This window comes from Haemaphysalis longicornis, unplaced genomic scaffold (assembly GCF_048455015.1).
Source record: "Haemaphysalis longicornis isolate Haplotype H1 unplaced genomic scaffold, Haemaphysalis longicornis Haplotype H1 scaffold_4, whole genome shotgun sequence".
NCBI lineage: Eukaryota > Metazoa > Arthropoda > Arachnida > Ixodida > Ixodidae > Haemaphysalis > Haemaphysalis longicornis.
Window position 1 is genome coordinate 7,955,814 of NW_027526361.1, and position 27,524 is coordinate 7,983,337.

Consider the following 27,524-nt stretch of genomic DNA (forward strand, 5'->3'; position numbering starts at 1 on the left):
ATTCGTCTAAACCGCTCTGACCCTCTTCGAACGGTCACTTAACTGGTCTTTTTTTTTTTTTTTGCCTGTAAAGCGTGCTCTGCCTCAAGAACACTTGTTTTGCTAAGAAAGCAATGTAAGGGGAACCCTGAAATGTTTTATGGGAAATGTAAAATGTACGTAATGACAAACTACACTCGTTTTACGCATACACAGAAAAATATGGCAGTCTATATGGGTGCGTGTGCGTGAGAAAGTTTTTTTTACTTAGAGAGGCCCGCCTAGTGGCGATCTTGAAAGAGAACGAAGCGCACGAGTCCACCAAAAAGCTCACACACGCGACGCGACGCAGGAACCTACATGGAAACCACCCCAAAGTACAATTACGTTCCATGCTTACAGGATTTTGTCTAAGCCGCAGCCGTCGCAAAGCAAACCAAGGACTTTGTAGGCCGTACACCGAGTGCCATTGTCCGAAGACATCAATGACATCAGGCGTGCGGCAGGACGGAAACGCAAAATCACTTTTTCGGGAGCAGTGGAACAGCGAAGCGCGGGCACGCAGACAGTACGTGTTCTGTGTCCTCACGAACACTGCAGGCCGTACAGTGAGAACAGCACACACGGCGCGTCTTTTAGAGGTGTCGTTTGTGGAAGTGACATTGAGGCGTTCACGTCGGGTGGTTGCTTTATCAGACTTCCATACACAATGTGGCACCCGAAATGTGCATGCGGGATGAACTCTGTACAGAGGCCGGGAGTTTTTAACAGTGAAGCTGCTTAGCAAATCGTTATTTTTCGTGTCCGCAGTTAAAAATACCAAGAAATTGCCGAACGCCCGCATGTGAATGCGTGCCTTGCGCCGACCGCCGGCAGTTAACAAAACCATGAAAAGGCCTAGCGCTCGTGTGTGCGTGCATCGCGACGACCGCCCAGCGTCCCCTGCACACGCTTGTCGAGCCAAGCATACCCACTTAGGGAAATTGGCCACGATTGCAGTGACCGCCCGGCAGTTAAAAAAAAAAAAACGAGAAGATGCCGAGCGCTCGGGCCAGCGTGCCTCGGGGCGACCGCCCAGCGTCTCCGGCGCGCGTTTGCCAAGCCAAGCATACCCACTTAGGGAGATTGGCCAAGATCGGCAAAAAAAAAAAAAAAAAAAACTCCAGCGTTCGCCGCAATCGTGACAACACTTGCTCGGAACGAGAAAGACACGTCGTGACGTACGCGCCTCCAAGGTGATCTCAAATAAGTATCACTTCCAAAATAATGAAAGAATCTAGTATCACTTCCAAAATAATGAAAGAATCTGACATTTATGGCAACATTGTTGGAGTAAAGGTCGTTGCGGCAGCGAAGAATAAGTAAATCGGCTGCAATCGTGGACTTAAACCATCGTGATTGTCGTGAAGATTGCGTTCAGCTTTGCTGCTTTAAAGTCTTACGCGTTAGTCTTAGCTTCCTTCATTTCTTTACTGTCCGTCGTATTGAGAGGTCGGACTACCGCACCACACTAAATGTAAGCGATTCGGCATGCTGCTGAGTGAATCGAATTGAGATGATACCTCTTGACTGGCTGTGGATGAAGTTTGGTAAACCGAGTGTGCGTAAGGCATACTTAATATTTTTAGTCAGCGAATTTTACATTGCCGTATGGGCACGCTCATGTGTACACACATGTGTATGCATAATGTGTATGCATAATGTGTATGCAACATTTGGCATTAGCATTCATCATGTGTTTTTTGTGAAATTTATCTCAGCTGTGTCACCTCTGTGGATCTGCTCACCAGGCCAATTCGTCATTTGCCCTTTAATACACAACTGGTCACCTGTGCACAGCAGCCACTTTGTACCTCTTTCGTGGCGTTGTGCAGCGACAAGCCTTCTAGGTAAAGCGGCTACAAAACGCGATCGCGTGTAGAAAGATTGCGCAGACATCTGCCGCACCTCAGCGGAGCGCTGCTGGTCGAGAAAACAATGGCCTAAAAAGGTTTCTGTTCAAGGGAGGCAACGTGTCAGATCGGGCACCCGCTCCGGGCCGAGCTTCGAAGCGAAAAGAGCGAAGCTCAGGCGATCCCATACCGAGCGCGCCACTTGAATCTGGCTGCCAAAGATCCATTTTGAAGAGATGTCGAACGAAGGGAGTCGCTCAAAGTGAGTTCTTTCTGCAACAGGGTCCCTGTTCTGCCCGCCGGTGAACTGCCGCTACACTTACGACGGGCGATCTCATCGGGAAGTGCTAAAAGCGAAAACGGGTAGTTTGTGAGGAGTTGGGGAATGAAGCGAACGCTTGGGAGGGGAAGGCCCCCGTATCCCCGTCTTCGCCAGGCAGGGGGCGCGGCCTGGGGTTCAGTCGAGTCTCAATAATTCAGTAACTTAATCCGAATTTTTGGTTAATTACAAGTGATGGGCTGGCCTCGAAAATTTACATGCTGTTCAATGAAAAAAAAAACTGCTTGTTATTTCGAAGGTAAGATCCATTATATTGGTTAATTGTAAGTCATTTCGAGCAAAAAGCATCGCAGTGACAGTCATTTCTCGATGAAATTTCTCGATGAATTCAGTTCACATAGCGGCCGGCCTGTTGGCTCTCGCGCAAGCGTTTGCATCTGTCTGCTTTGAGGTCCTCAACTTTCTTTCACAGTGCCGTGTGAGCAATTTGTGCGTTGGACGTTGACTTCGATTTTAGCGATAACTCTCCACTATCATGGCCACCCGTAGCGTACGCCCGACTTGGCGACGGAAGTCGAGATTCTGAACAAAATCAAAAAGGGATATGTGTTCTGACTAAGAACAACGCTGCTCTTCTGCTTCTTGTTTAATTGGAAGTCGGGTTGATTCGAAGTTATTTGCGGCCCCCGTAGACTTGGTATTGATGGGAATCGACTATTTAGAAAGCTCCCAACATAATCTTTCCTAAAAAAATTTAGACTTTTGGGTAGCCCGGTTTGTGTGCTTCGAAAGTGTGCTTTGCCACAAGAAGGAAAATATTGCAAGGAAGGTTGCCTGAAAGGAGCAGAAATGGTGCTCCGCGATCTGTTTCGACATCCAAGCATGCCTCGACTGGTTGCCTCGACATCCAAGCATGCCTCGACATCTTATACCTTAATAATATGACCCGAATGTGTGCGGTACAAGCGCAAACGAATCTGGCAAACACCGCGCGGAACACCTGCGCTTTCGCCTCCGCGCGCGTAAGCAGACTTCGGTGACCCCCGCAGTTTTTTAACTCCCCTCATCCCGTCTGCCGCGGTATGCTCGTTCGGTATGGCGAGCCCATTCGGTAACTGTTTCCACCCTACGTGGAGCATGCACAAAGCCATGTTTGCTTGCAGGTCTGCGAGCTGGAGGAGTTTCGGCGGGAGCGACTCAACGAACTCGCCATCCTCATCCAGAAGACGTGGAGAGGATTTGTGATGCGGGAAAAGTTTCTCCGCATGCGAGAGAGTCAAGTGATCCTCTCGAGCAACTACAAGTGCTGGAAGGTAAGTTCTCGCTTTGTTGCGCTCCACGAAGCTGTGTGTATTCCCGCGACTCTTGACAGGACGGCTTGGAAATTTAAGAGCAGGATTATTTTGTTGGCTTGGCGTTACACAGCTTTTTCTGATTTTTGTTTTTTGTGTTTGTTTCTCTTCTTTTTCCTTTCGATAGGCTCGTCGCGAGTTCTTGCGTAAACGGCAAGCGGCTACCACTATTGCTGCCTATTATAGAGGATGGAAGGTTGTATGACTATTGCCTCCTGCACACGTCCTGTCTATGTCACCTGTTGTAGTCTGTGCTTCTTCTGTAACATTTCAAAAATCTTTTCTACTCCAGAGCTAAAAGTATAGATTAACCGTCCCATACGCACAAAGTTACAAGTTTTACAAGTGATTATGGCAATGGCACTCTTGAGATGAAATGCAAAAATATAAATAAAATGCACGAGGCACACTTGTACACAAAGGATCAATAGCCGTAAAATAAACCCAGGAGATTTGCAATTCTTTCGATATCTCCGCCAGTCAGTGCTGAAAGTTCCATGAATTACACTATTTCCGTGCTATAAGGACCATTAGGAACGCGTACCATTAGGAATCGCGAGTAAACAATAATACATTTTATTAGGAATGGAGAGCAGTAAATAATAATGTGCTATGTTGTTATTAAGTTTCAAAACAACGGTTTTACCTCACAGGGTAAATGACACATGCAACAACAGTACCACCTGAATAGGTCACCAAACTTCTGGCACATTTTTTACTCTCTTAAGCATGACAGTGGTGTTTTTCTGAACTTAAACAACGCCTCCTGGTGTTTGGGACATATTTTCACATTACATTATATGAGTACCATTGTCTGTACAGGGACGCACTCACTGGCCACTGCGTTTTCGGTTACTTTTTAGCTACGCATAGTTTCATATTGTTGTTCAGAATTGACTTAACCTAACCAGCTATGGTTGTTTTACGTGTTAACTGTATAATGGTATCAGGCGACGCCTTTAGTTCGAGTATAATGTTATTGGACACACATATAATGTTTGATAAATAGGTTTGCTTAGGTCCCCCCCCCCCTAATGATTTGTATCGATTTTAAAAAGTATGAAAATATGTGTAAACCTAACTGTTCTTCTATTTACTGCCAAGAAATTAGATGGCTGTTGCCCTTGGTGTGGGCGAATACTATGTGTTGTGTCCTAACGATCTCTACAACTTATTTTATTCTAGGCAAGACAAGAGTTCGAGAGGCGGAAAAACTTTGTGGTAATTTCGTATTATTTCTGTTTCGTCTTTTGTTTGTCTTTGTGTTAATTTATGTGCCTTACTTTCGTTACTTTGTGTTCGAGATCAGTTACAGGTCGGAGTGGTATTGAGTGTGCTGTAACCACTGTGCAAGACCAACACTAACGCTACGTGCTCAGCTGAATTCCTTGCCATCACCGTAAAGAGACTGCGTCCTGCTTTTAGTTCTGGATGCTATTTTACAGGTTGGGAGGGCTACTGAGTGTCAGTTTATGTTTTATATTAAGATGAGGTACCGTACAAGACCTTATTCCCATAAACCACTGCCTTCATTTTGTCACAACGTTGCCAGTAATGCGCTGCTCCGACAGGCCGCAGGCTTCCCCCTAGCGGTTGGCTCGGCGGGCTCTGATGTCACTTCCGCCTGGTTGTCAAGGCCGCTTTCTTTAAATTTAGGTTCGAAATGACGGATTCGTGAAGCCATTTTAGGCTCGTGACGCCAATTTTAGACGCCTAAAATTGAAAAAAGTGAGGATCGTCACATTTTCAATTTCAGGCGTCTAAAATTTAGGCGTAGATCAATATTATGCCACAGTTGACCCTGAAGCATATTTTGTGTTACAGGGGTTCATTTTAAGCTATCGCCGTAGTACGCGTCATATCTCTGATTAAACGCACCAGCCTATCAGCGCAATTTGTCATAAAAGCATTTAACTGTTTCCGTGCATGCTAAACACGTACACTAATTATTAGTATTTGTCTGTTTTGTTACCATCAGCAAACATGCAGTGCGAGGTAGGCTTTGGCTATAAAAATTAAAGGTAGCTTCCACCTGGTAGCGCTAGCTCAAGTCTACGAGACACAAAATATACGGCCCATAGGTCACGGCATCTCTTTTTAACATAGCTTTAACGTAGTACTGATTAAAGCTCTTAAAGTGACCAAGTCCCGTGTAATTAACTGAGCTCAATGTGTTGCGTCATATTCTCTTGAACACTGCCTGCCTTTCTTTGTGACACTCGGTTGGAACAAAAATATACGACGCAAGTCAAGTGCTTAGAGTAGCTCTCTTAACTTCACTGCGTGAAAGTGCTGCTGTTTGTGGCAATAACATGATCTATGTGCCACTTTTTTTTTTGTCTCGGACGTTACAGTATGCCGGTGCGCGGTTCTGAGTTAATTAGAATACATGTCAGCCAACACTTACCTAAACGGCCGCATAACCGGTCTGTAATGCACGTAGTGAGCACGCAGCACCGTCCAGCACGCTTCGTACCGATCACTCGGCACTGCACCCGCTTCTGTTCTTGACGCACACTTACACCGCTCTGCTAGGAACGCACCGCTGGCTCGTTTTCTCCTCCCGCCGAGGAAGGGCAGCCAACAGCCACTAGTTAAGAACCGTTGACGCGGTGGTGTCGCCTGAATCGTGTGTTGACGGTTTGTCACCACTCGCACTGGCAGTCGGATTGGCGATCCAGTACCGCGGCTCTCTTCTCTAGTCGGCGCTGCTATCGGGGTGGGGGCGACGTGAGCACGCATGTCTGTCTTTCGTTGCTTCGCGGTGGCTGTTGTGGTTCGGGGGAGAGCGTGAAATGTACCGCGGTCGAGGGGGTTGTGTTTTGTTGTGTGGTGTGTGCATGACGGACGTTTGAAGACGAGGGAGCAGTTCCACGGCGTCAGGCAGGCGAAGCGGCGGGATTGGGCAGCGCGTGTCCTCGGCAGGGCCTACCGCCTCTATAAGGTGAGCGGCTGCGCGGACGCACACAGCTCCTTCGATGTACGCGGGATCCTGCATCCCCCGCCCGAACCGGCACGCATGCTGCGCCTTTGGCTAGCCCGTCGATGCTTACCCTGTCTCTCCCATCGCAGCTCTGCATGATTCGCGGTAACGCTTTTTCACATGCGGCGGCACGTTGCCTTAATCAGTGCTAGTTAGCAGTCAGGTTACTACGATCCCCGCGCCAGCTTTTGTCGAGGATTATCCAAGTAAAGTAAATGTTGCTTCATCAGCCTAAATAGTTGACGGAAGATTTATACTTCGGCTGATCTTACTGGTAAGCTAAAGTCTGAACTCAACAGAGACAAACCAACGAGTTCATGTTCATTCCGTGTTAGAAATGAAGTGATTGATTACCGTACAATTAAAGTTTCTGACGGTACCAAGCACCACGTCGACGCACCACGCACCACGGCCCGACGAAAAATCCGATTTATTCACGCTAATGCACACACCAACGTAGCATTGGAACTAGAGGTTGAAAATTGATATTCCTCAGGCCGTGAACACGTTTTCAGAATTTTTCCCCCAGCACAGTTCAAATGTTGCCCGTATTTTAAATCCTATTCTAAATAGTGCCTGTCTCTATGGCGAGCCATGCTTGACACGTGGAGCATAAATAATGACGTTACGGCATGTCCTACAGCTGAAGGAGCAGTCAAATGGCATTTTATAAGGAAATACGGCTTAACAAAAATCCCTTCGAGCAAACAATGATCGTAATCTTGTTTTTTTTTTCCTTGCCACGTTCCTTATGTTAGCCGAAGACAGCGCAATGGTAGACCATTGTAAATCATACAGTTCGTCATATTTTCTGTCGTTTGAGTTTCAGCTTTATCTATTGCTACCTTGAGAAACCTGCGATGATGCTCTCGCGGCGTGGGCGGAAATTTTTATTTTGGTGAGAAATTTTTTATAGGATTTAACGCACCCTAGCTGCAGCTGCACTACGATGAGCGCCGCAGTGGATCGAGAGCTCCGGATTAATTTTGAGTGCCTACGGATATTTAACATGCACCAAAATTTCGACACACGGGCGTTTTTGCTTTTCACGTCGACCAGAAAAGCAGCCCCCGCAGCCGGAATCGAACCCGCGTGTTAATAGGATCAGCAGCATAACGCCTTAGCCAGTGAGCCACCGCGGCGGGGAGGGCAGAAATTTAACTGAGAACAGATGATAGTGGTTTGTTCCGTGGGCTTTTCCCGTCGTTCCTACGCCGTGACTGAACACCCGTGTGCTTGTCCTAAGAAGGAAGCATGCGCAATTAACACACTTTTTCTGTAAGTTCGCTTTAGGTCCACAAAAGGTTTTTTAGCTGTGTTTGTATGCGTGTTAACCCTCAATAGTAGCCTGCTAGGAAACTGGAGTGTTGTTGATGAAGTACACTAAAGAATTGTAATTATCCTAAGTATGCTTGACGACATCTAAACGGACCCTGCAACACTTTTTTCAATTTTTTTTTTCAAATCTCATATGCTTGCAGAGCATAGTCAATCAACACATTCAGTACTTAGATCAGGGGTCGCAAAGTACCTCAGCCAAAAATTACTGCTCTATGCCCATCAGATAACCTAAAAACTCGCTCAAAAGATTTTTCTCTCTTTCTCGGTCTTGGCGTTCCTCGATCCCTGGAATGACGTCATTACATCGGGGTAGCGGGTATTGGCCGGCTTTCCTTCAGTCGCAGCAATGAACGCATTCAATAGCCACTTTAAAAAAAAAGCTACAAAAGCAAAGCAGAAACGGAAGGCGTATCTGCTGCGGCTGCGACGAGCAAATCACGCAGTGCCGCTCCGTGCCGGCGATAACTATAGCTTTCTCAGCGCTTCCAGACGCGAAGGGAAGAGTGCAAGTGTTGCAGAGTTCCTTTAGGAGTAAACAAAATTAAAGCTTCACTCTACTCCACAAATTGTAGTACTACGAGCAGAAAATTAGCCCATAGTTATGTTATGTGTGCAGTTGGGCGGATATACTTGCAGCCTGATGCTCCGTAGCACAGCGGTTGCAAACATGTTGCAGTGCTTGTAAGCGCTAGTGGCCAGTGGCAGTACAGTGCTTACAAATTTCGCACCTATAGAGGTTATAATTTTATTGGGCTAGGTTAACGCGGAAACTTCCCTCTGTGTGTGTCCGTTACAAAATAACGTGAACAAAAAAAGAAACATAACAGCCAAAATCAAAATTTCCTCACTGGTCGCTGGTGGGAATTCAACTGACGCCTTATGCGTCGTAACGGAAGTTCGTATACCGTATGAGCGAGGCAAAGAAGATTAGCGTAAGGCATTCAGAGGAATTACGGGCACTGTCACCGTATCATAGACGCTGGCCTTACCGGAGGTGACGCTAGGTGTTGTGACGTGTATGATTACATCCGCAGAGGCAGTGGTGACGCGCAGCCGCTGTAAAGATAGCACGTATCGCACACAATTGCCCTTGTCTGAAAACGCTGTCCCGTCATTCCTGTGACATCAGTGGCTTAAAAACCCTATCTTGTGTCTCCAAGAATTCCGCACCGAAGCAAGCAGATACACCGCCATTTTTTTTTCCTATAACATTCAAAAGCATGTGTTCGACGAATTAGGCGCCACGAGGCCTACTTCTGAGTATTTTATCTTCATGAGCAAAATAGATTATGATAAGGTAATCGGGAACTAACAGCGCCTATGGTTCTGACGTAACTAAAACTGCCATCAGATCCCCGAGTACACGTTTATTTGTAGGGTATGCTTGCATGCTAAACCTCACGTACGATTAAGAATAACAAAACAAGCATGTATACCACAGCTGTGAATTATTTTTTTGTTTTATTCAATTTTCTATACAAGTTTTGCATTTTCACGTTTAAGTAAAATCAGCGCATTTTGTCGAGTAAAAATATTTTGCGGCATTAAGTATTATTGACTTACTAGTAAACTAAGTCACTGTGCCCAGATTCAATATTTTTGAATTTTTTGTAAATTTATCTTTTAGTTCCCAGGTATTTGTTCATTTTTAGATATAGTCTTATTTACTACGCCGGTTGGATGACTCACACGGAATACTCACCTATTTTTTTTTTACTATTGAAGAAATTAGGAATCAGGCTAACGGTGTATTGCTAAATTTAGGATAAGTAACCCTAAGCTTCGAGTTGCTAACTAAGATCAGTGTATCCACCCCACCGTTACCGAAATTTTGAGGACCAGGAATTTTTTAGATTTAAAATAAACCTGTGGAACATGAATAACTGAAAACACGTTTCCGTAACTGGAAACACCGGTAGCAAAAAACTAACATCCCCGTTGTCAATCTAGCGTTTATCAACTATGTTCTTTCATATGAGTCTGTTGTGCAGTTTATTTCACATTCACAACGTTGCTTTTTTTTTGTGGCATTGATGACGAACTGAAAAAGTTACTTTCCGGCAGCCTAGTTACCATGCTTTAAGTGTTTTTAACGAAGCCCTAGGTTTCTTGACAGCAATATCACGTTGTTCCTGTTGACAATTTAATAGTTTTCTAGATTACCCGCAATTAGCTGCAAACAAGTTTTTCGCTTCTTAAATCCACCAACTACCTTTCAGGCAGCAAGATTGCTTTGTGTTTCGGATTTCGGAAGATGTCATTGTCGTAGCTGGCCAACTATTTTTAGTTAGGACGTCTTCATTGTTGTGGCAACAGCGTTTTCGCAAAAAGATCGTAAGGCACAATGGTGTCATGAAGCTTTACAAAGCAAAAGTATATGCGTGCTGCTCGAAGCGCAGGTTAGGCCCTTTCACCAAAGGTGTGCTCTGTATGCCGGTATGTCACCTGCTCAACTTTTAACAAAAGGGAAAAAATTTTCTTGAGCGGAGATAATCCGCAAAGAACAATGCGGGGCACCACTGAACGCATGGCTGTACAGCCTCCCAAGCCTGCCTCCCGTCGGAAGTTTAGCTAACACAGCGCAGCATCCCAAAGAGTCCGCTGGGTTCTTTATATTTTCGTTCCACACGTCTCACATTTTTAAACTGTTGGCATGGACGACAGAGGATGTCAGTAAACCTCTTCCTTTTTTTTTTTGCGCAACAAACAGTCACGGCCGCGTCCTATTCTGGATGTATTTACGCCATACTTTTCGTGCTATGAGTTGAGTAGTCAATTGATGATCGGGATCATTTAGCAATTACGGGCAAATTACGACTGCAATATCTTCATACAGTGCCTCGCGATGCCTCTAAATACGTAGTGAAGAGGAATTTAGTATCTCGTAGCCCGTTTCATTTTTCTTTGCATCCAGTTCAAATTTAAGTAAATTTAGTTTGTGTGCCTCTTTTGTTACCTTACATTGCCGGATCAACTGCTTTATGCGACCCCGCTTTATGCGAGGCGTGTCAGTTGCGGGGACGCGTCACGGCAGAGGTTGCTCTTGCGTTGTCGGGACGGGCAGGCGTGCCCTCGGCAGTGCTGATGTCTTCCCGGGTCACGGTGTTCGCAGCGACGTCGCTACCTGCTGTGGCTGGCACGCAACCTGCCCTCGGATTCACCGGCGGACCGGTCGTGGCCTCCGGCGCCTCGGTTCCTGATGCACACCAGCCAGCTGCTGAGGAAGCTGCACCACAAGTGGAGGGTGCGTCCTCTCCGCGGGCCAAACACTGACACTCGAAAACACGCCAGAGAAAGCTAGCAGGCTGCTCTGACCTGTGGGCTCCGCAAACGTCGCACGCGAGAGTTTGTGCGCCGCAACACGCTTCTCGGGGGCAGGGTAATGGGGCTTGATTACCTTTGCCAACTTTGGCAGCGCCACTCGCGTTCTCCGTCATCCCCCCACGAGGCGACAAAGACGCTTCCCCGCTTTCTTCGAAAGGAGAACCTGTACAAAAGACTATGGTACGAAAGACTTGTGGCGATCACTCAACTCGGATGTCTAGCGCCCGAACGCTGGGCATACTTCTCTGCGCTCTCACCTTCTTTTATTTCTCTTTTTGTCCACCTTCCCATTTCCCACGCGCCGGGTATAACAAACTAGGCTACAGCCTGATTAACACGTCTGCCTTCTTTTTTGCCCTCCCTTCTTCCTTCCTTCGGTAGCTGCGTGGCGAAGGTTTTTCATTAACTTCGCGGTGCAGCTCAGGTTTTATTTTTGAACACGTGGCTCGCATGTTGAGCAGTACAAAAGAGAGGGATTATTATTCCGAGGCAAAATAAATCCCCGTGAGGAAAGTTGCTCGTGAAAGAAAGGTGGGTCCGATAGTGAAAGAGGTAGCCTATGCCTTGCCTTTTCTGCGCCACTCGCACACCTCGTAGCTTTTTGCACGCGCATACACTGGCTCACGTTTTCACAAGAACGCGACAGGGAACTTAGTGGCTTCTGGATTTGTGTATGTTGCTGGGTTACGCTTATATTCTTGGGGAAAATATTTGCATGCATGTACGAATCGGTTACAACAAGATATCTATCACCCAAGCGTTTTCGCGACTTCTTTATTTTTCTTTTACTTTGAGAGGGGGGCAAGTGAAGTCATCATCATCATCATCATCATCATCATCACCACCACCACCACCACCACCACCACCAGCCTATCTACGCCCACTGCAGGGCAAAGGCCTCTCCCATTATTCTCCAATTACCCCGGTCCTGTGCCAACTGTGACCAATTTATCCCCGCAAACTTCTTTATCTCATCTGCCCATCTAACTTTCTGCCGCCCCCTGCAGCGCTTGCCTTCTCTAGGGATCCACTCTGTTACCCTTAATGACCAACGGTTATCTTGCCTTCGCATTACATGCCCTGCCCACGTCCATTTCTTCTTCTTAATCTCTACTAATATGTCCTTAACACGCGTTTGTTCCCTGACCCAGTCCGCTCTCTTCTTGTCCCTTAATGTTACACCTATCATTTACCGCTCCATTGTCCGCTGAGTCGTTCTCAATTTAAGTAGTTTCTGCCCCGTAGGTGAGTACCGGTAAGATACCGGTAGGGTGCTATTCATTATCTGAGAATGTCTGCCGTATGCACTCCACCCCATTCTGATCCTTCGAATTATCTCTGCCTCATGGTTGGGATCTGGGGTAACAACTTGGCCTAAGTAGATATATTGGCTTACAACTTCCACTGCCTCGCCCCCTATCCCAAACTGCTGTGCTGTCCCGAGGTTATTGATCATTACTTTGGTTTTCTGCATGTTAATTTTCAGGCCCACGGTTCTACTCTGTTCGTCCAGTGCAGAAATCATGCTTTGCAATTCGTCCCCCGAGTTACTTAGCAAGGCACCGTCATCAGCAAATCTGAGGTTACTGAGGTATTCTCCATTAACCCTTACTCCCACCTGTTCCCAATCCAACTTTCTGAATACTTCTTGTAAACATGCTGCGAATAAGATTGGAGAGATTGTGTCTCCTTGTCTGACGCCCTCCTATAGATATTTTACTGCTCTCCTTATGGAGAATGATGGTAGCTGTGTACCCATTGTAGATATTATCTAGTATTTTTACATAATGCTCATCTACCCCCTGGTTCCGCAATGCCTGAAGGACTGCTAGGGTTTCGATCGAGTCAAATGCTTTTTCATAATCTATGAATGCTATATATAGGGGTTCAGTATACTCCGCGCACTTCTCTATCACCTGATTGATCGTGTGAATATGGTCCATTGTTGAATAACCTTTACGGAACCCTGCTTATTCTTTAGGTTGACTGAAATCAAAGGTTGCAGAAATTCTGTTAGCGATTACCTTGGTAAGTATCTTGTACACGACTGACAGTAAGCTGATCGGCCTGTAATTTTTCAAGTCCTTCATGTCACCTTTCTTATGGATTAGGATGATGTTCGCGTTCTTCCAAGATTCCGGTACACTTGCGGTCATTAAGCATTGCGTATACAGGTTTGCCAGTTTTTTTAGTTATTTAGAAGTCTGTAGAACTGCAAGTGGTGGAAGACTCTCTGTGATGCTTGTAGCCGTGCCTAATGTACATACACAATGCTCATCGCGTGATGTATGCACCAGCACGACCATTTTTTTTACGAATTCAGTGCACGAAATAATTGAATGTTTCCACTGAATGGTCGTGTCGTAAAATTTGGCGAATATTGACAGGGAGAACTGGCAACTCTGAATGTTTGTATTTCCAGTGCACGCGGTACAAGCAGAGACTGGACCAAACTTCACGAAACCGAATGCGAGAGAAGGTGACAGCTAGCGTCCTCTTCAAGGATAAAAAGGCCTCCTACCCGAAGAGGTGAGACGCGTTAGTAGCTGTTTGTCCGGTACTCTTAAGTGTTTCTCGCACATTCCTCCTTCTTTGCTCTGCCGTTTCCGATTTATTGCCAACTTCTTTTTACGTTACACTTTGCTTCGACCTCAGATAAGTGAGAGGGACCTCATTTGCCCCTATCATAGCGCAGGAAAGGCCGTGGAGGAACCTTGCACCGACGACATATTGTGACTGTGCGGCTTCTCTCCGAACGTAGCACCGCTCATGTGGCCAGAACTTAATTCCACGCATCAAGGTTCAACCACTAAGTTCAACACAAAGTGAGGGGAGATAGAGAAACATGTGACTGAACAAAACGTCACTTCGCTGTTTTTCTTCTTTACCAACGCTATTGAAAATCAGTTTTCGGGTTCCGTACTTCGCAGACAACGTTCTAAATTTCGTTTGTTTCCTTCTGAGGACCACGTAAGCGAATTTAAAGGGCGAATGCTTTTTGTCTTCTCTTTGTTAGATCAATACAAGTCATGTTGTCTAAAATTTGTGAGGTTGTAATTTTTTCAATCTCTAAAGAAGTTTTTTTGCCTAATGTGGCGCTAAAAATGGATTCGAAGTGACGCACTTGCATTAGCGCGATTAGAATAAGGGATAAGGTGACTAGGCAAGTTTCAAACATAGTATGCAAGTTCGTAAAAAGTGCAACCAAATGCACCTGCGAAATTGCACCAGGACGTGCACACGTCACTAATGTTCGTGTTACGCGGACCTCTTTTCACTGGTCGTCTGGTCGTGCTGTTGCAATTTCGCAGGTGCATTTGATTACACTTTTACGACCGTGCATACTATGTTTGAAACTTGCTAGTTACTTTTTACAGGAAAAGACGAAGTGGGGAAAAATGCAGAACAAATTTGATACCCATATTGAAGACAATGCATCCGAGTGAAAGAAATCGCATTTGGCATGCATATAATAAATGAACATTAGGAAAACCCTTTAGGCAAAACAAAACTTCCCCTGTACCCCGAAATTCGTGAAAACAGTAATTTCACTACTTCACAATTTTCAATAGCCTAGGTGCGACTATGGGGTGCCATATTGTGTGCATACACCGCTTGGTCGATGCTAGTAAATGTGTCGTAGTGTGATCCCCGTAACGAGTGCCGACTCGCAACGTGCTTCGTTCCGTGCCAGCGTCACCCATCCATTCCGGGGCGACTATGTTCGGCTTCGTCAGAATGTCAAGTGGAAGCGGCTGTCGGAGGAAACGGGAGACCAGTACATCGTTTTTGCGGACATCATCAGCAAGATAACAAGGTCTAGTGGCAAGGTAAGCTAATCTTGGAGTGGAAAGAAAAACCTTGCAAGGGTGGAGGTGTGACATATAATGAGAGAAACACTTTGAGACCTTATTTTCAAAAGGAAATACGCAAAATTGAAGCATTAGTCTAAGAAATCAATGATAAGCAGAGGAAACAGGGACCATTTGACATTATAAGTGTACAACTATGCATGCGTAAGCACATAAAAAAAAAACATTTATTTTTACAAAAAGGCGTATGATTTGGTCGAATCGACCGCGTCTTTAGACACGAAAAGTGAGCAATTTAGCGCCTATAATTGGCACTGAAAAGTGCCATTTAGGCATTTATAAGCACGAAATACGGTGTTTCTTTGATGTGTTCTATCTTCACGTGGTTTTTCGTTAGGAGGCCTCTTTGACCTTGAGGGGCATGTGCGCGGCTGCGTCGCATTCATTTTCTCCACCTTTTTGTTTTTTTATTTCGTTAGTAATGGATAGGGCATATGGGAAAAAGTTTTCGCCGTTGGTCCGAAGCGCATATCAGAAGCGCATAGAACAAGGCAGCTCGTGTGGACAGGGGTGAGTGACGTCGGTACAGCCAGCATAACGTCGGCCAGACTGGCTGAAGTGTCGCTGCGTTCAGTCCTCTTACGGCTCGGTCCATGTGGTGAGGTCGAGGGGGCTGCGACTCATGCGTGGTTTGCGTTTCTCAGCTTGTTTAGCACGGCTCGCGGATTTTTCTTGCAGACGGGGTGCGATAAACAGCCCGTTGCGGGCTCCTGAAGCGAGAAAAGTCCTTGCAGACCACAGTTTGGGAAAAGAAAAGGCAATATATAACTAAAAAAAAAAGCATGTTAAGCCCTAAAAAGTTTATATATATAGGCTCTTATAGTCAAAGTAGGTCCTGAAAAGCCCATGTAATCAAAATAGGCTCTTAAAGGCACAATAAACTATTGCTTAAAATGCTCGCCTTCCCTTACTTCATGCTAATATGTTAAATAGGCTTGATACAGACTCAAGAAAAAAATAGGCTTCTTCGACCTGCTCACTGTATTGGGGTCACCAAGAACTGGCAAATTGACTGCACATTCCAAGAACTGGCCCATTCACTCAATCAACTGAGAACTACCACCATTTTATTTCATTTAATATCATTTATTGCATCCTTAAAGGCCCGAAGCCGTTACATTTGTTTATTTTCCCTTACCCTCCCACCCCATCCCAATCGGACCAGTGGTCCTCCTTTTGCAATAAAGGTCTTTCAGATGAGCTGCAGCAAAGGTCAGCCTAAAATCAGACATGCCGACTACTTGTACTGAAAAGAGGGCTAGAAAATCCCTGGCCATCTCCACAGCGGGAAAACTGGGGAGGGGCGAAGCATGCAATCTATGAGGGTATTCTTCGCGCCTTGGCCTTTTTGTCAACGGAGACGAAACCGTTGGGGGGTAGAGCTGTACAGCTCTACTGTAAACGTCTCGTGCCTTTGAAGCACGAAGCGTCCTAGTACGAGGCGTAAACAAGTGTCCCGGTAGTGTTTTAGTACGTGTTAGGAAGCGTTCCAGCGTGAGGCGTAAACTAGTGTCGTGATGTTTAGTACCGTGACTACATGAGACGACGGTTACGACGATGACATGAGACGACAACAGCCCGAACCCATAAGAGGATTCGCCCCTAAATGCAGAGACAACATCTGTCAGGAGCAAAAACTGTGCACAGCAACGGGAGTGGCCATCCAGCAGATGAGCGCGCAAGCCAAGAGCGTTATACACAAGAATCAGATTGCCAGGGTTCCGGTTTTTTCTCAGCACCACTGCGTACCTCCAGCTCACGCGTGCATTGGTAAAATTGGCGCTATTCCGCATGAACGTCACCTTCGAAGTCACCGCAACTAAGTTTTAAAGTTTAGACCCTGTGTGGGCCGGGGGTGTGAGCTACTGCAGGCGATAGCAGCTGCTCTCTAAAACAACCCGGTGGTTAAACTTCACCGCAATGCATCAGATTAACGAATGCATGCAATCGACAATGAATTTTTGGCGAATGACGAGGCCGAGCACGGGATTTAGCGCTACAGTTCGTTCTGCGTTGTGGCACGACGCAATGCAAACGATGCATTCTGGAGGGTTGCAAGCTGGGCTAGTTAGAAAGACATTCTTGGGTAAAACCAGCGCGAACTCAGCTGTCCTTGTGGTACACTTCCTTCGTCTTCCTCTGAGTTCGTGCTGCTTTTATCCAAGGATACATTCTGCACTGCGCAGCGCCAAAGCGCAGATCACCTTCTTGAGTCGAACTGCTTGGTCAACACTATCACCCGCCGAATTTGCTTTGTTGGTGACATGGATTTGTCGATCGAGGGCCTTGTTCAAGCTGAACCACGGGATGGCCTTATAGTAGACTACAAATTGAGCTACAAATTGAACGTAACAAATGTGAAGTGACGCCATGCGGGGACATTTCGATGACTTGTAATCCGGCTATAGACGACAAGCACCCATAGCGCGCTTGTAAGCGCTGTTGGGGAAACGGCCTGCGTGGTCTCCGCTTGCAGTGCGTCCAGACCCTGTTCGTGGTGAGCACCAACGCGATGCTGATCATGGACCAGCGGACCTTGCAGATCAAGTACCGCATTCCAGTCACCGACATCTTCAGAATGTCGCTAAGCCCTTTCCTGGACGACATCGCCGTCTTTCATATCCGCACGGTGAGACTGAAATGGGCTTTGTACTGGGCGCGCAGGGTTGATTGCGTTGAGTAATGTGCGGAGTGTTTTGAAGCAGGAATCGACGCTGGAATACAAAGACGGGAAAGAAATGTGAGGAACTTGCTGGGAAATACCTTCTGCAGAGGCAGCGCATTTCTACGTCTTCTAGCGCATTCCCGACGGTGTCGGGGGATATATGGTTCTCATGTGAATGGTCAGATGAGGAATCGTAGTCCTTCCGACGAAATTGTTGATGGGGTGTGGTGTCCCGCATATCCGGAGCCTGACGAAGTCACCTAAGGCACAAAGGCTTTTGCTTCAGCACAGGATCAACAGGATGATTTCTGCCCAACAATCTCAGCGTGTGGGATGACCCCTTTTATTGCGGCGATAAGCTTAATATCCGACAGGTTCTACTCTTTACGTTTAAAACGGAAGCACAGGAACACCAACCTGAGTGTATAACAATTGAAGTTTGTGGCAATACAGGTTCGGTAATGGCTTTACTGATATAGTACTGTTGGGCCACGAGTGCCGAAAAGTGAAACTCAAGGCGTAAGAAAACTGTTTATTGGCGATGCGGCCAGCTTCCGAACCGTGCCCTGCCAGATTCGATGCACGAGCTTGTCTCTTTCCCTACTGCTTCGCCGTCTTCGTGGTAAGAGGAGGCAGCGGGTCGAGAGATTGAAGAGTACAGTGTAGTGACCGCACACGTTTGAACAGATAGCCACGTACATTTGATCATCTGGTAAAATACACCGAGTCGGCTTCTCTCGTGACGCTCGGGATTACTCTATCGCGATCCTTCTTTCAATACGGAACAGGAGAGCAAAGCCCATTCCCCAGCAAGGGAGTCCTTCGGCGACGTTCGCGGTGTAGCAAAAAGGTGCTCAGGCAATTCCTTTTTGCAAGCACTGGCTACATAAGTGCAGCCACTGTAACATCGTGTGCATGGGCCCTGCCATACCGGTCCCACACCGAGTGTATCCCACTGCACACTAAACAGGTGATGCAGGAGCGTAAGAAGGACCGGGATCGTGAGGCCGCTCGAAATCAACGGGCGGTGGCGTGTCGTTTTGTTTCCCTAGTGTGGCAGCAGCGTACGCATTGACTCAGCATCGGGAAAGCTCTGCTCATGGGGATAGGCAGGGTCAATGCGGGACTAATGAATACTTGCATCATAATCACGCTCCCCAATCCACACAGGTCAGCACTGAAACCCGGCACTATCTGCATAATTTCTGGGTATTGGCTGAAACACAGCGTATTCGGTAGAATTAAAATCTCCCAAAATACGCGCACAAACCAGCTGCGGGAAGATGGGCTCTGTGATATTTCCGACACATAACCACGAAATTGCGCGTTCAAAAAATAGGCCCGTGAGTATTTAAAAATATTGCCAGAAAGAAAAAAAAAACAAGACATTGGAACTTCAGCAAATCAACTGTTCCCGAAGATCACTGCTTTCAATACGAATGGGAAATCCGCATCCCTGATTGTTTTATAATTTTGTTTTGTACTCTAATTGTGTCGTGTACTGGAGCAAGGAACAAAACAGATACCCATTGCAAATTGTACCTAAAAACCGGTGACGTGAGAAAAAAGGAACCATCACTGTTTGCGTAAATCTTTTTTTTTTTCTCAGACTGAAGCCACGAGCAAGAAAGGAGACTTCATCTTCGAGACTGGGCATGTGATCGAGATCGTCACCAAGCTTTTTCTCGTCATTCAAAATGCAACAGGAAAAGTTCCAGAAGTCAAGATTTCGACGGAGTAAGTTGTAGCGTAATTGCAGTTTATGTGTAAACGAGCGCGAAAATGAACAAGCGCGAAAAATACATAATCCAATCATGGCCACGTGCGCATTGCCACCGTCAACGATTTTCGAAATGATAAATTACCTTAGGGGGGTGGCTTCAAAATCCTGCTTGCGTTTTAATTTACATTCGTCTAAAGTATCGGTGCACATCGCGTACACTGGCAAATGGAGACCAAGGTTTGTGGCTTGATAAAAGAAGTGCATCGCTTCTCTATTTTCGGGGAAAATCGTAAGCTCAAGCTTCACGGTTGGAATGACTCACTTCGCCCCATGCTGCAATTTTTGGTCGTCGACTTACGCGCGGGCGTTGTTGCACAGGCCTCAGTTATGATGGTAGGGAGCTACTAGCCCCACCCGCCGCGGTGGCTCAGTGGGTAAGGCGTTGCGCTGCTGAGCACGAGGTTGCGGGTTTGATTCCCGGCCACGGCGGCCGCTTTTCTGACGGAGGCGAAAAGCAAAAACGCCCGTGTATACGAGATTTCGGCGCACGTTAAATATCCCCAGGTGGTCAAAATTAATCCGGAGCCCTCCATTATGGCGCGCCTCATCGCCTGCGTTGTGCTGGCGCGTTAAACCCTACAATCAATCAATCAATCAATCATCACCTAGCCATCCCCGAGCAGAGAACTAGCAAGTGTGCAGAAATTATATGTTGATCAATCAATCATCAACTAGCCATACCCAAGCACAGAAGTAGCAAGTGTGCAGAAATTATTGTTACCGTAGCTTCAGACATCATTTTTTGTGTTTTTTAAGAAACTGAATATAAACGACCAACTTTACCACTTTGATCAGGTACACCTTTGGGAGGGGGTTCACACATGGCCACGGTGTTTTCCTGTTTTAGGGAGGACTCGTGCTATCGATATTCACGTCAAAATATTTAAATCGGATGACTGAAATATTTCCCATGGTGATTTGAGAGAAGTTTCCAGAATATAATTTTATCAAGAGTGCTTACACAGGTAAAATGGGCCGGCCGAGGCCAACAGGTGGAATTGTGTGGCGTCACCCGGCGGCAGCGGCCATCACTGTCGTCGAAAGCACTCGTTTATAGCGGTAACTGAATAAATAGAAGAAAAGTAGGAAGCAAAAAGAAGAAAAAGCGAGAAAAGGAGAGAAAAACAGACAAGCAAAAAAAGAAAATAGAAAAACACAGAAACAGGCACAAACAAAAATACAATAAATTAACATTGGTTATAACTACTCGAAAGTAGTATTCTCGTAGAGCACAGCCACGTTTTGGTGTATAACGTCTGCACTCTCCTTTAACTAGACCTTCTAATATCTAGTACGCTCACAGTACCCTCAGCACGCTCAAGAGGACGGCAGGGCGTACCGGTATTCGTGCGGGTTTTCACGAAATCTAACAGCTTTAAGGCAGGTAATAAGACATTTCGTGGTGGAGCTACCTATAAATGCTTCGCATTAAGGACGAAACGTAATATGTCGAAATATAGAATTAAAACAATTGGCGTGGGGCATTCGGCGGTCGAACCATAGCAAAAGCAGAATCAAGTACAGCAGGGTCGTTTTTGCCCGCGCATTCCTTTACGTACATGTGTATTCACGTAACACTTTTCAGCGTACCAATGCTATCAGTGCACCATTGGCTTCCGAACTAGACTCAGCTAAATCATTGAGAATAATATCAAAAACGTCAGGCTGTTCCTCTTTGACATTGAGTCATCTTGCTGAATTTTTCTCCTCTCGTTCACGCAGGTTTCAGGTGAATTTCGGCAGAGAAACGGGAGTGATGACCTTCCGTTGCAGCCCGTCAAGCGAACACCACCAGCCGGGCCAGATCAGAATCTACCGCAAAGGAAACCGGATGGAAGTGTTGTTATGAGGATGACTTTCTTAGGCCACCCTTTTTCCAATTGCACTTTGAGAAGCCCCCTCGGTGATCGAGGCGGCGAAGAGGAACTCGTCATGCACAGATAGAACGTCGTTTTACTTCATTGCCTACGCCTAGGGGACGCATGCCTCCCCTTCGGTGCGGTGGCCATTTTGTTGGGGAAGGGGGGGGGGAGGAAATTGGGCCCTTTTGCTTGGCCGGTTATTTCTTCTGCCGCCAATTGCCTCTCTTCGGGGAAACACGAAGGCTGGCTTTGTCATCCGTAATTACCCGTTAGGCCATCACGTGATTCGTTGCCATTTGGTCAGGGAAAGATTCAGTGAACAAGATAGTTTCGGACATAAATTGAAGGTGGTGATGCTCTAAATCTTTTGTAGTCCAAGTAATCTTTAGCACGCGTTTTTACTGTTAAGGGTACAGTAAATTACAAAGTATTGCTGCTAGACAGAAAGTTTAGAAAGGAATACAATTGCCTTCATTTTGTTGACCTAACTTCTTCCAGCTCTTTCTGTTTTATCGGTAATTTATCAAGCGCTTTATTAACAGTTTTTCTCTACTGAAACCACTGTTAATAATAAATTTCAGCGCTCTCTAATAATCGCAAAGTTCTGGTTCTTCCACTCTCGGGGAATACGGGCAGATCTCGAGGGGGAAAACAATGCTGAGCGTGAAAATATAGTTGCGATAACCGTACCAGTGTTGCAATTTCTTAGCTCCGATAAGTGTCCTGCCGAAAGCATTGGGTGGGGAAAAAATTGTGTTCCTTTTGAATCTTTCCTTGAAACCAAACATGTAAACAGCTTGACGGATATGGCGTGTCGTGGAGAAGTCGTTTCTAAAATGTATTAGCTGTTACATTAGCTCCAGCACATGTTGTCAGATGCCTACACTCGGGGTTCCCCAATGTGCTTAATTTAGTGTGCTTGTTCTTCCGTAGAGCTGTTTAAGGTGCGCGAGTTTATTTTTGCTTCAATACGTGTAATATCTTCGAATTTCTGCTATGCATTGCATCCAGTAGTTTCATTAGCACTGTACATAGAAATGGAGGGCTAGTGTGTACATGTTCATACGGAAGGTGATAAAAATACGCCTCTTCGGTTGCCAAACTTCACAAAGCAAGCCTTCGAGGCGGGAGTAGACTGGCTAGCCTTCCGTATGGGGGAACTTCGCGGAGGTGATTCGTTCTGCCGCAACTAAAAATGGTGTACACGATAGACATACCAGGGCCAAGAGTAGACAGACTAGGAACGCATCCATTGCTCAAAAAAGAAAAAAAAACAAGTTCGTAGTTAAACATAGCGTGCATTTATCAATTTCCACCTTAAGTGTACATAAAGCATCTCACATTAGGTAGATATTGTGCCATTTATCAACGTTCATGTTGCACTCGTCTTTGATGGAGGAATGGACTTTCCCTCTTAATCATCTTCGACACTCGCAACCGCTCTGTTGCAAGCATTTTAGACAACACTCACGAAGAGCTAACAAATTTGTGGTTCGCCAAATCATTGTAAATATTTCACGTACATGAGAGTGAGAGTGAGGTGGATCTCCCAAACCGCGTTGTCGGTTAGGTAGAGAGAGGGCGCTCGAGATGACTGCGTTTGCTGGAATGAACACAGATGGTCTAGCACGGCCAGCGTCTATGGTGCGTTCAAACTTCGGACATAGAAGCTTTAGGCTGCCACGTTGACTTGTTACATTGTAGCTTGCTGCAACTTCCTTACTCAGTGATAGTAGTTGTGTCCAAGGCAGCGACTTTGCCCGTTCTGCTTCATAGCTGAAAGATCTGCAACTGTTACGCGAGGGGAAACTGTTTTTCATCACATGTGCGACGTGAGCTTTGTTTTTGCTTGTTTACCTACTTACCTGAAACACGTAGCAAACAGAAGTGAAGTTGTTTAAGTTCCCCCAGGAATATACCAAATAGCAATGTGCACTTGCTTCCTTTAGCACGTGATCACACGCTTTGTTGTTTAAGTATAGAAAGCATAAAAAATTATAGACTCGAAAGCTGCTGCCACACATTGGCGGTGTTTTTACTTTCGCAATGGAGTTTTATTTACCAAGGATAGCCCAACGCGGGCAGCCTTAATTCCCCAGCAGTTTGTGGTTCCATCCACTGCGTTTATCGTATACATGAATAGCAGTGTTTTCTCATCTGCACTATTAGGTGTTTTTTGAGTTAAAATTATTTGTTACGCAGTGCCACATTGATTCACGCGGAGTAATGCGCGAGTTCTTGAATCGTACATTCACAGCCTTAGCTGATACTGTACTATCTGTACAGAAAATGAAGAAAAATATGGAAACCTGTGCAGTACTATACATGAACCTCTAAGATACTGACTGGCGTCGTACGGGAGTTACGAATTATTTCAAATTCGGACTGCGTTATACTTAACTTTTTAGTTACTTTCGTTATCATCGAGCGCACGCACGAGATGATTTCTCTTTATTTTTATGGAGTCAGCTCTGCAAAAGCAAGAAGTTTTCACTTCGCTTTGCCACGGTGTCTGCGCGCATCTGTTTTTGATAAGATGAGTCAACCTCGAGTTAGACGTGTTAATGACAATCTTCTGTAACGCGAGTCTTGGATGGTGCCAACCTTCACTGCCAGATACGCGCCACGTCACAAAATAATAGCTTTCTTTTTGACTAATATTATGTGTTAACAACTACGTTTGATTAAACTATGTTAACCGGTTACCATATAATGCAGCACCCTACACTTGTGTGCCTTAGTTTAAATAGAACCTTTGCGTCAGAAAAAATTTTTTCGCACCAATGCCCGGATATGCCGGTCTTTGCCAAAAATGACGCGTACCTTGCGTAAAGGCCTGAATACATGGAGCGAACTTTCAGGACGAAGTTCGCCCGGCGGAAAATCCGCCGCGGCACAGCGCCGAGAGTTCGTCGGGCTGCGCTACACGGGGCGAAGACACGGCGTCCGCCGCAACCTCGCCGCTGGGTTGCTGTCAGTGTGGCTAGATTAAGCAAATGCAGCGAAATGAAGTGCATCACAAGCAAAAGGCTCTCGATAACACTGCAACTTTTTGCAAAATTATGAAACACTTAAAAAAAAAAGCATAAAATTATTGTTTAAAAATAGTCTCTAATCTTGTTGGTGTGTTGCCGATATGCATGTGCCGCCGCAGATGAAAGAAAGCGGCGATCTGAATGCGGACTGGCTACACAGGGCAAAAATCGTCTGCACTTCATCGTCTGCTCCAGCTACGCGGGAAGCTTTTGTCACTACCTCCGCTGAATGGTTACGGTCATTAAGTAAGCATCCGGTCGGTGTGTGTTTGTGTGACCGTGAAGTTGCCGAAAGCGGCTTATGTACAGTCGCTTATTCCCAGCTGCACAGGTCACCGCCACTTCATTGTGTGCACGTCGAGTGTGTGCACCGTCGTGAACGGTGAACATCTCGCCCAGCAGACGACGCGGACAAGCGGAGCAGGCGAAAATGGGGGCGAGCGGCGAGCGCTCCTGATTGGCTAGTTTTGTTTGCCGCTTCCGGTGCCGTCGACGCCGGGCGAACTTATCTGTCCTCGGCAGATCGGTGGCAGACGACGTTTTTTCCGCCTCCGCGCGTCCGGCGGACGCCGCCGGGCGTTGTTCGTCGACTTTTCGTCGCATATTCGCTCCATGTATTCAGGCCTTAAGTCTTTAAGTGGCTATTCTACATTTTTTCCACAAAGTCATACCAAAACAATCGCAAGGTCAGAGCGTGTACGCGCTCACGAAAAAAATATGTACATTTCAATTTTTTATTTTCCTATTCAATATTGTGTGGAGTGTTTAAGTGCTGTTTTTTTTTTTTTTTCGAAATGCTATAGCTCTGTGATTTAATTTAGTACACATGGAAAGCATAGGAGTTAAGGCAAAAGCTTTTTGTCTGTTTCCAAATTTCGCTAGAATGCATGCTAATTTATTGTTGGTGTTCTTCTCGTAAGCAGTCGTTGGAGAACTAGATAAATATACTAGGGATTTGTACAGCGAATTAGCCTTCAACAAGCTTCAATGAATATTTATATATAAATAGATCTTTCGCTATGTCTACAGTTTTAGGCTGTATGTTTGGATGGATGTGTTAGTAGGTAAACGTATCTTTTACTTGCACCTGCAACCGTTTTTTGTTTGTTATTTTTTGCAGTTTAGATGTTCGCCCCAAATTGCAGGAAAGGTGCGCATCTGAATGCCTTTCATGTTTATTTGTCTTTCAAGCTGTATAGTACGGCAAACTCTACGAGTTTGCATGCGAGCAACCTTACATTAAGGTCGCCGCCTTCCAAGTTGCTTCCTTCCTTTAATTACGGCTGTTGTTAGATCTGTTCAATCGTCTCCAAATCACAAACGAGGTCCCTATGCTTTGTAGAAAGATGGCGTCACAAACCACTGTTTCATTTTCCCCAACAATCACCGGGTGTTCGCCTTTTCTCCGTGTTTACCCCGCATGACTGAACATAAAACATGGTGTTTCCTGCTCTTATGTGTCACGTAGAAATTTGTTAGGCAGAGGAAAGCGCCGAGACGTGGCACGGTTACCCTTTTCTTAGTCTGAAAAAGCGCATGCGCTACAATAACGTGTGCACGTGCTGTGTACTACGCATGAGGGTGCAGCGTTTTCTGTACAGATATAGTTACCGCACTACAGACAATGCTACCGGCGTTCGTTGCGCTATAGAAAGTATTAAGAAGGAAGAGAAAACGATTCGTCATTATATATCTCATTGAACGTTTATATATACTGAACTGTTTTTCATACTGATTTTTATAATAAAGCACGAAATAAAACTTTGCCTTGCTGTCCTTTTAGAAAGCTTTGTTGACCGTATAATAGCGGAATATTTGGCTAGCTCAGCTGGAGGGCAAGGGAGTCCTGCTCTCTACTTTTGCCGAACTCATCTTGAAGCGTTCGAGGCCGTACGCCGAGTCCGCTTGACTTTTGGCATGTCCTCAATTGAGGCACATTTTTGTCGGGTAATGCAGTATCTCTGTTAATCGCCATACCCACTTGTCCCGCTTATCCTGGTCGCCATTAGACCCATTGAAGCAAGGCACTACGGTAAGCAACGCTGTCACGAGCACAGGAAGACAACCAACAGCAATTTTGGTGTCGGCTACGATCGGAGCCAAAATGGGTTACACTGCTGAGGCTGGTGTGGCATGGGGAAGGTAACAACGTTCGAGCTTGGGAGAATAACTGTCCCAGGATAGCGTAAAAGTTTAAGGAAAAAAATTGGGCTAGCGCTGACCCTAATAATTCCCCATAAATAAGCGTCAAGATCTCGTCAGCCTGGACGAGAGTGGTGAAACAAGGCCCATCCTAGTGATACAAGCTACGCTCCACTCTGTGTGCATTTACAAAAAATTATTCACTGGTAAAAATTAGGCGCAATTCCACTCTGTGAAGGCGCATGAGCAGCGAAGCCTTGTAGCACCCGACGTAGAGCTGACACAAAATTCAGGGCCTCTAAGAAAGAGGTTTGCGTCTTTCATGCGCCCGCAGCCATAAATTTCCCGTGGCTGGACGCTGTGAGGCCAAGTTTGTCGAGCGGAAGCCGGGTTCCCTGGCTACAGAGCGCGCAGTGAATGCGCACGGCAAGACAAAACACGGACACTGCTCGGCGCAGGCGCGCTGTGAGGGCGGACGCGCAGGGAAGTCTGATGCAGCCAGCCGCTCGTTTCCTGAGGGCCCTTGCTATTTCCCGCCATCACCTTCTTCGCAACCTGCCCACCGTAACGAACGAGCGGTTAGACGCTTTCACTGCGAATGCCGCCATGAATTGGTTCGGTCGGTGGCGCTTCCCTCGGCATGAAGAACCACACGTGCACTTGCTCGACTTTCTGGGGCGCTTCCTTGGAGGTCAGAGGAACGCTGTCGGGCGTCTCCTGGGTTTGTAACTTTACTAATGGTCTTCGCTTAAGATTAATTCGAAAGTGCGGTTCTCCTTTCTGCATCCTCCTTGTCGATTTCCAAAACATTCTCTACGACGCGCATAGTTCTGCTTTGGCTTGACTACGCCGACTGCGCCGCTCGCCGAACTGCCGACGTGTCATCAGAAGTCACGTGTAAACTGAGCCCCTACAAAGGATTCACCCTAAAAAATGAGGCCCCATTTTGTTAGTTAGGAGCGCATGTATGGAATGTATGTATTTATTGTTCATTAGGAAGAGAGGAAGGTCAAT

The 27,524-nt window shown here is 46.1% G+C and overlaps 1 protein-coding gene across 8 annotated transcripts in view; it reads left to right on the forward strand.

Moving 5' to 3' along the window:
• Positions 1-26,141, forward strand: part of LOC144178201 (unconventional myosin-Ia-like) — a 229,895-nt gene extending 203,754 nt beyond the window's left edge. For 3 of the 8 annotated variants that reach the window (XM_077705854.1, XM_077705856.1, XM_077705853.1), the window contains exons 23-32: positions 3,315-3,464; positions 3,631-3,699; positions 4,689-4,724; positions 6,361-6,447; positions 10,940-11,071; positions 13,574-13,680; positions 14,846-14,981; positions 17,500-17,652; positions 19,298-19,425; positions 21,194-26,141. In XM_077705854.1, coding sequence (XP_077561980.1) covers positions 3,315-3,464; positions 3,631-3,699; positions 4,689-4,724; positions 6,361-6,447; positions 10,940-11,071; positions 13,574-13,680; positions 14,846-14,981; positions 17,500-17,652; positions 19,298-19,425; positions 21,194-21,320 — 1,125 coding nt within the window. In that variant the 3' untranslated portion in view covers positions 21,321-26,141. The remainder of the gene's footprint in view (positions 1-3,314; positions 3,465-3,630; positions 3,700-4,688; positions 4,725-6,360; positions 6,448-10,939; positions 11,072-13,573; positions 13,681-14,845; positions 14,982-17,499; positions 17,653-19,297; positions 19,426-21,193) is intronic. The other 5 variants (XM_077705858.1, XM_077705857.1, XM_077705860.1 and 2 more) reach the window with 5 other exon arrangements.
• The last annotated feature ends 1,383 nt before the right edge of the window (positions 26,142-27,524 follow it).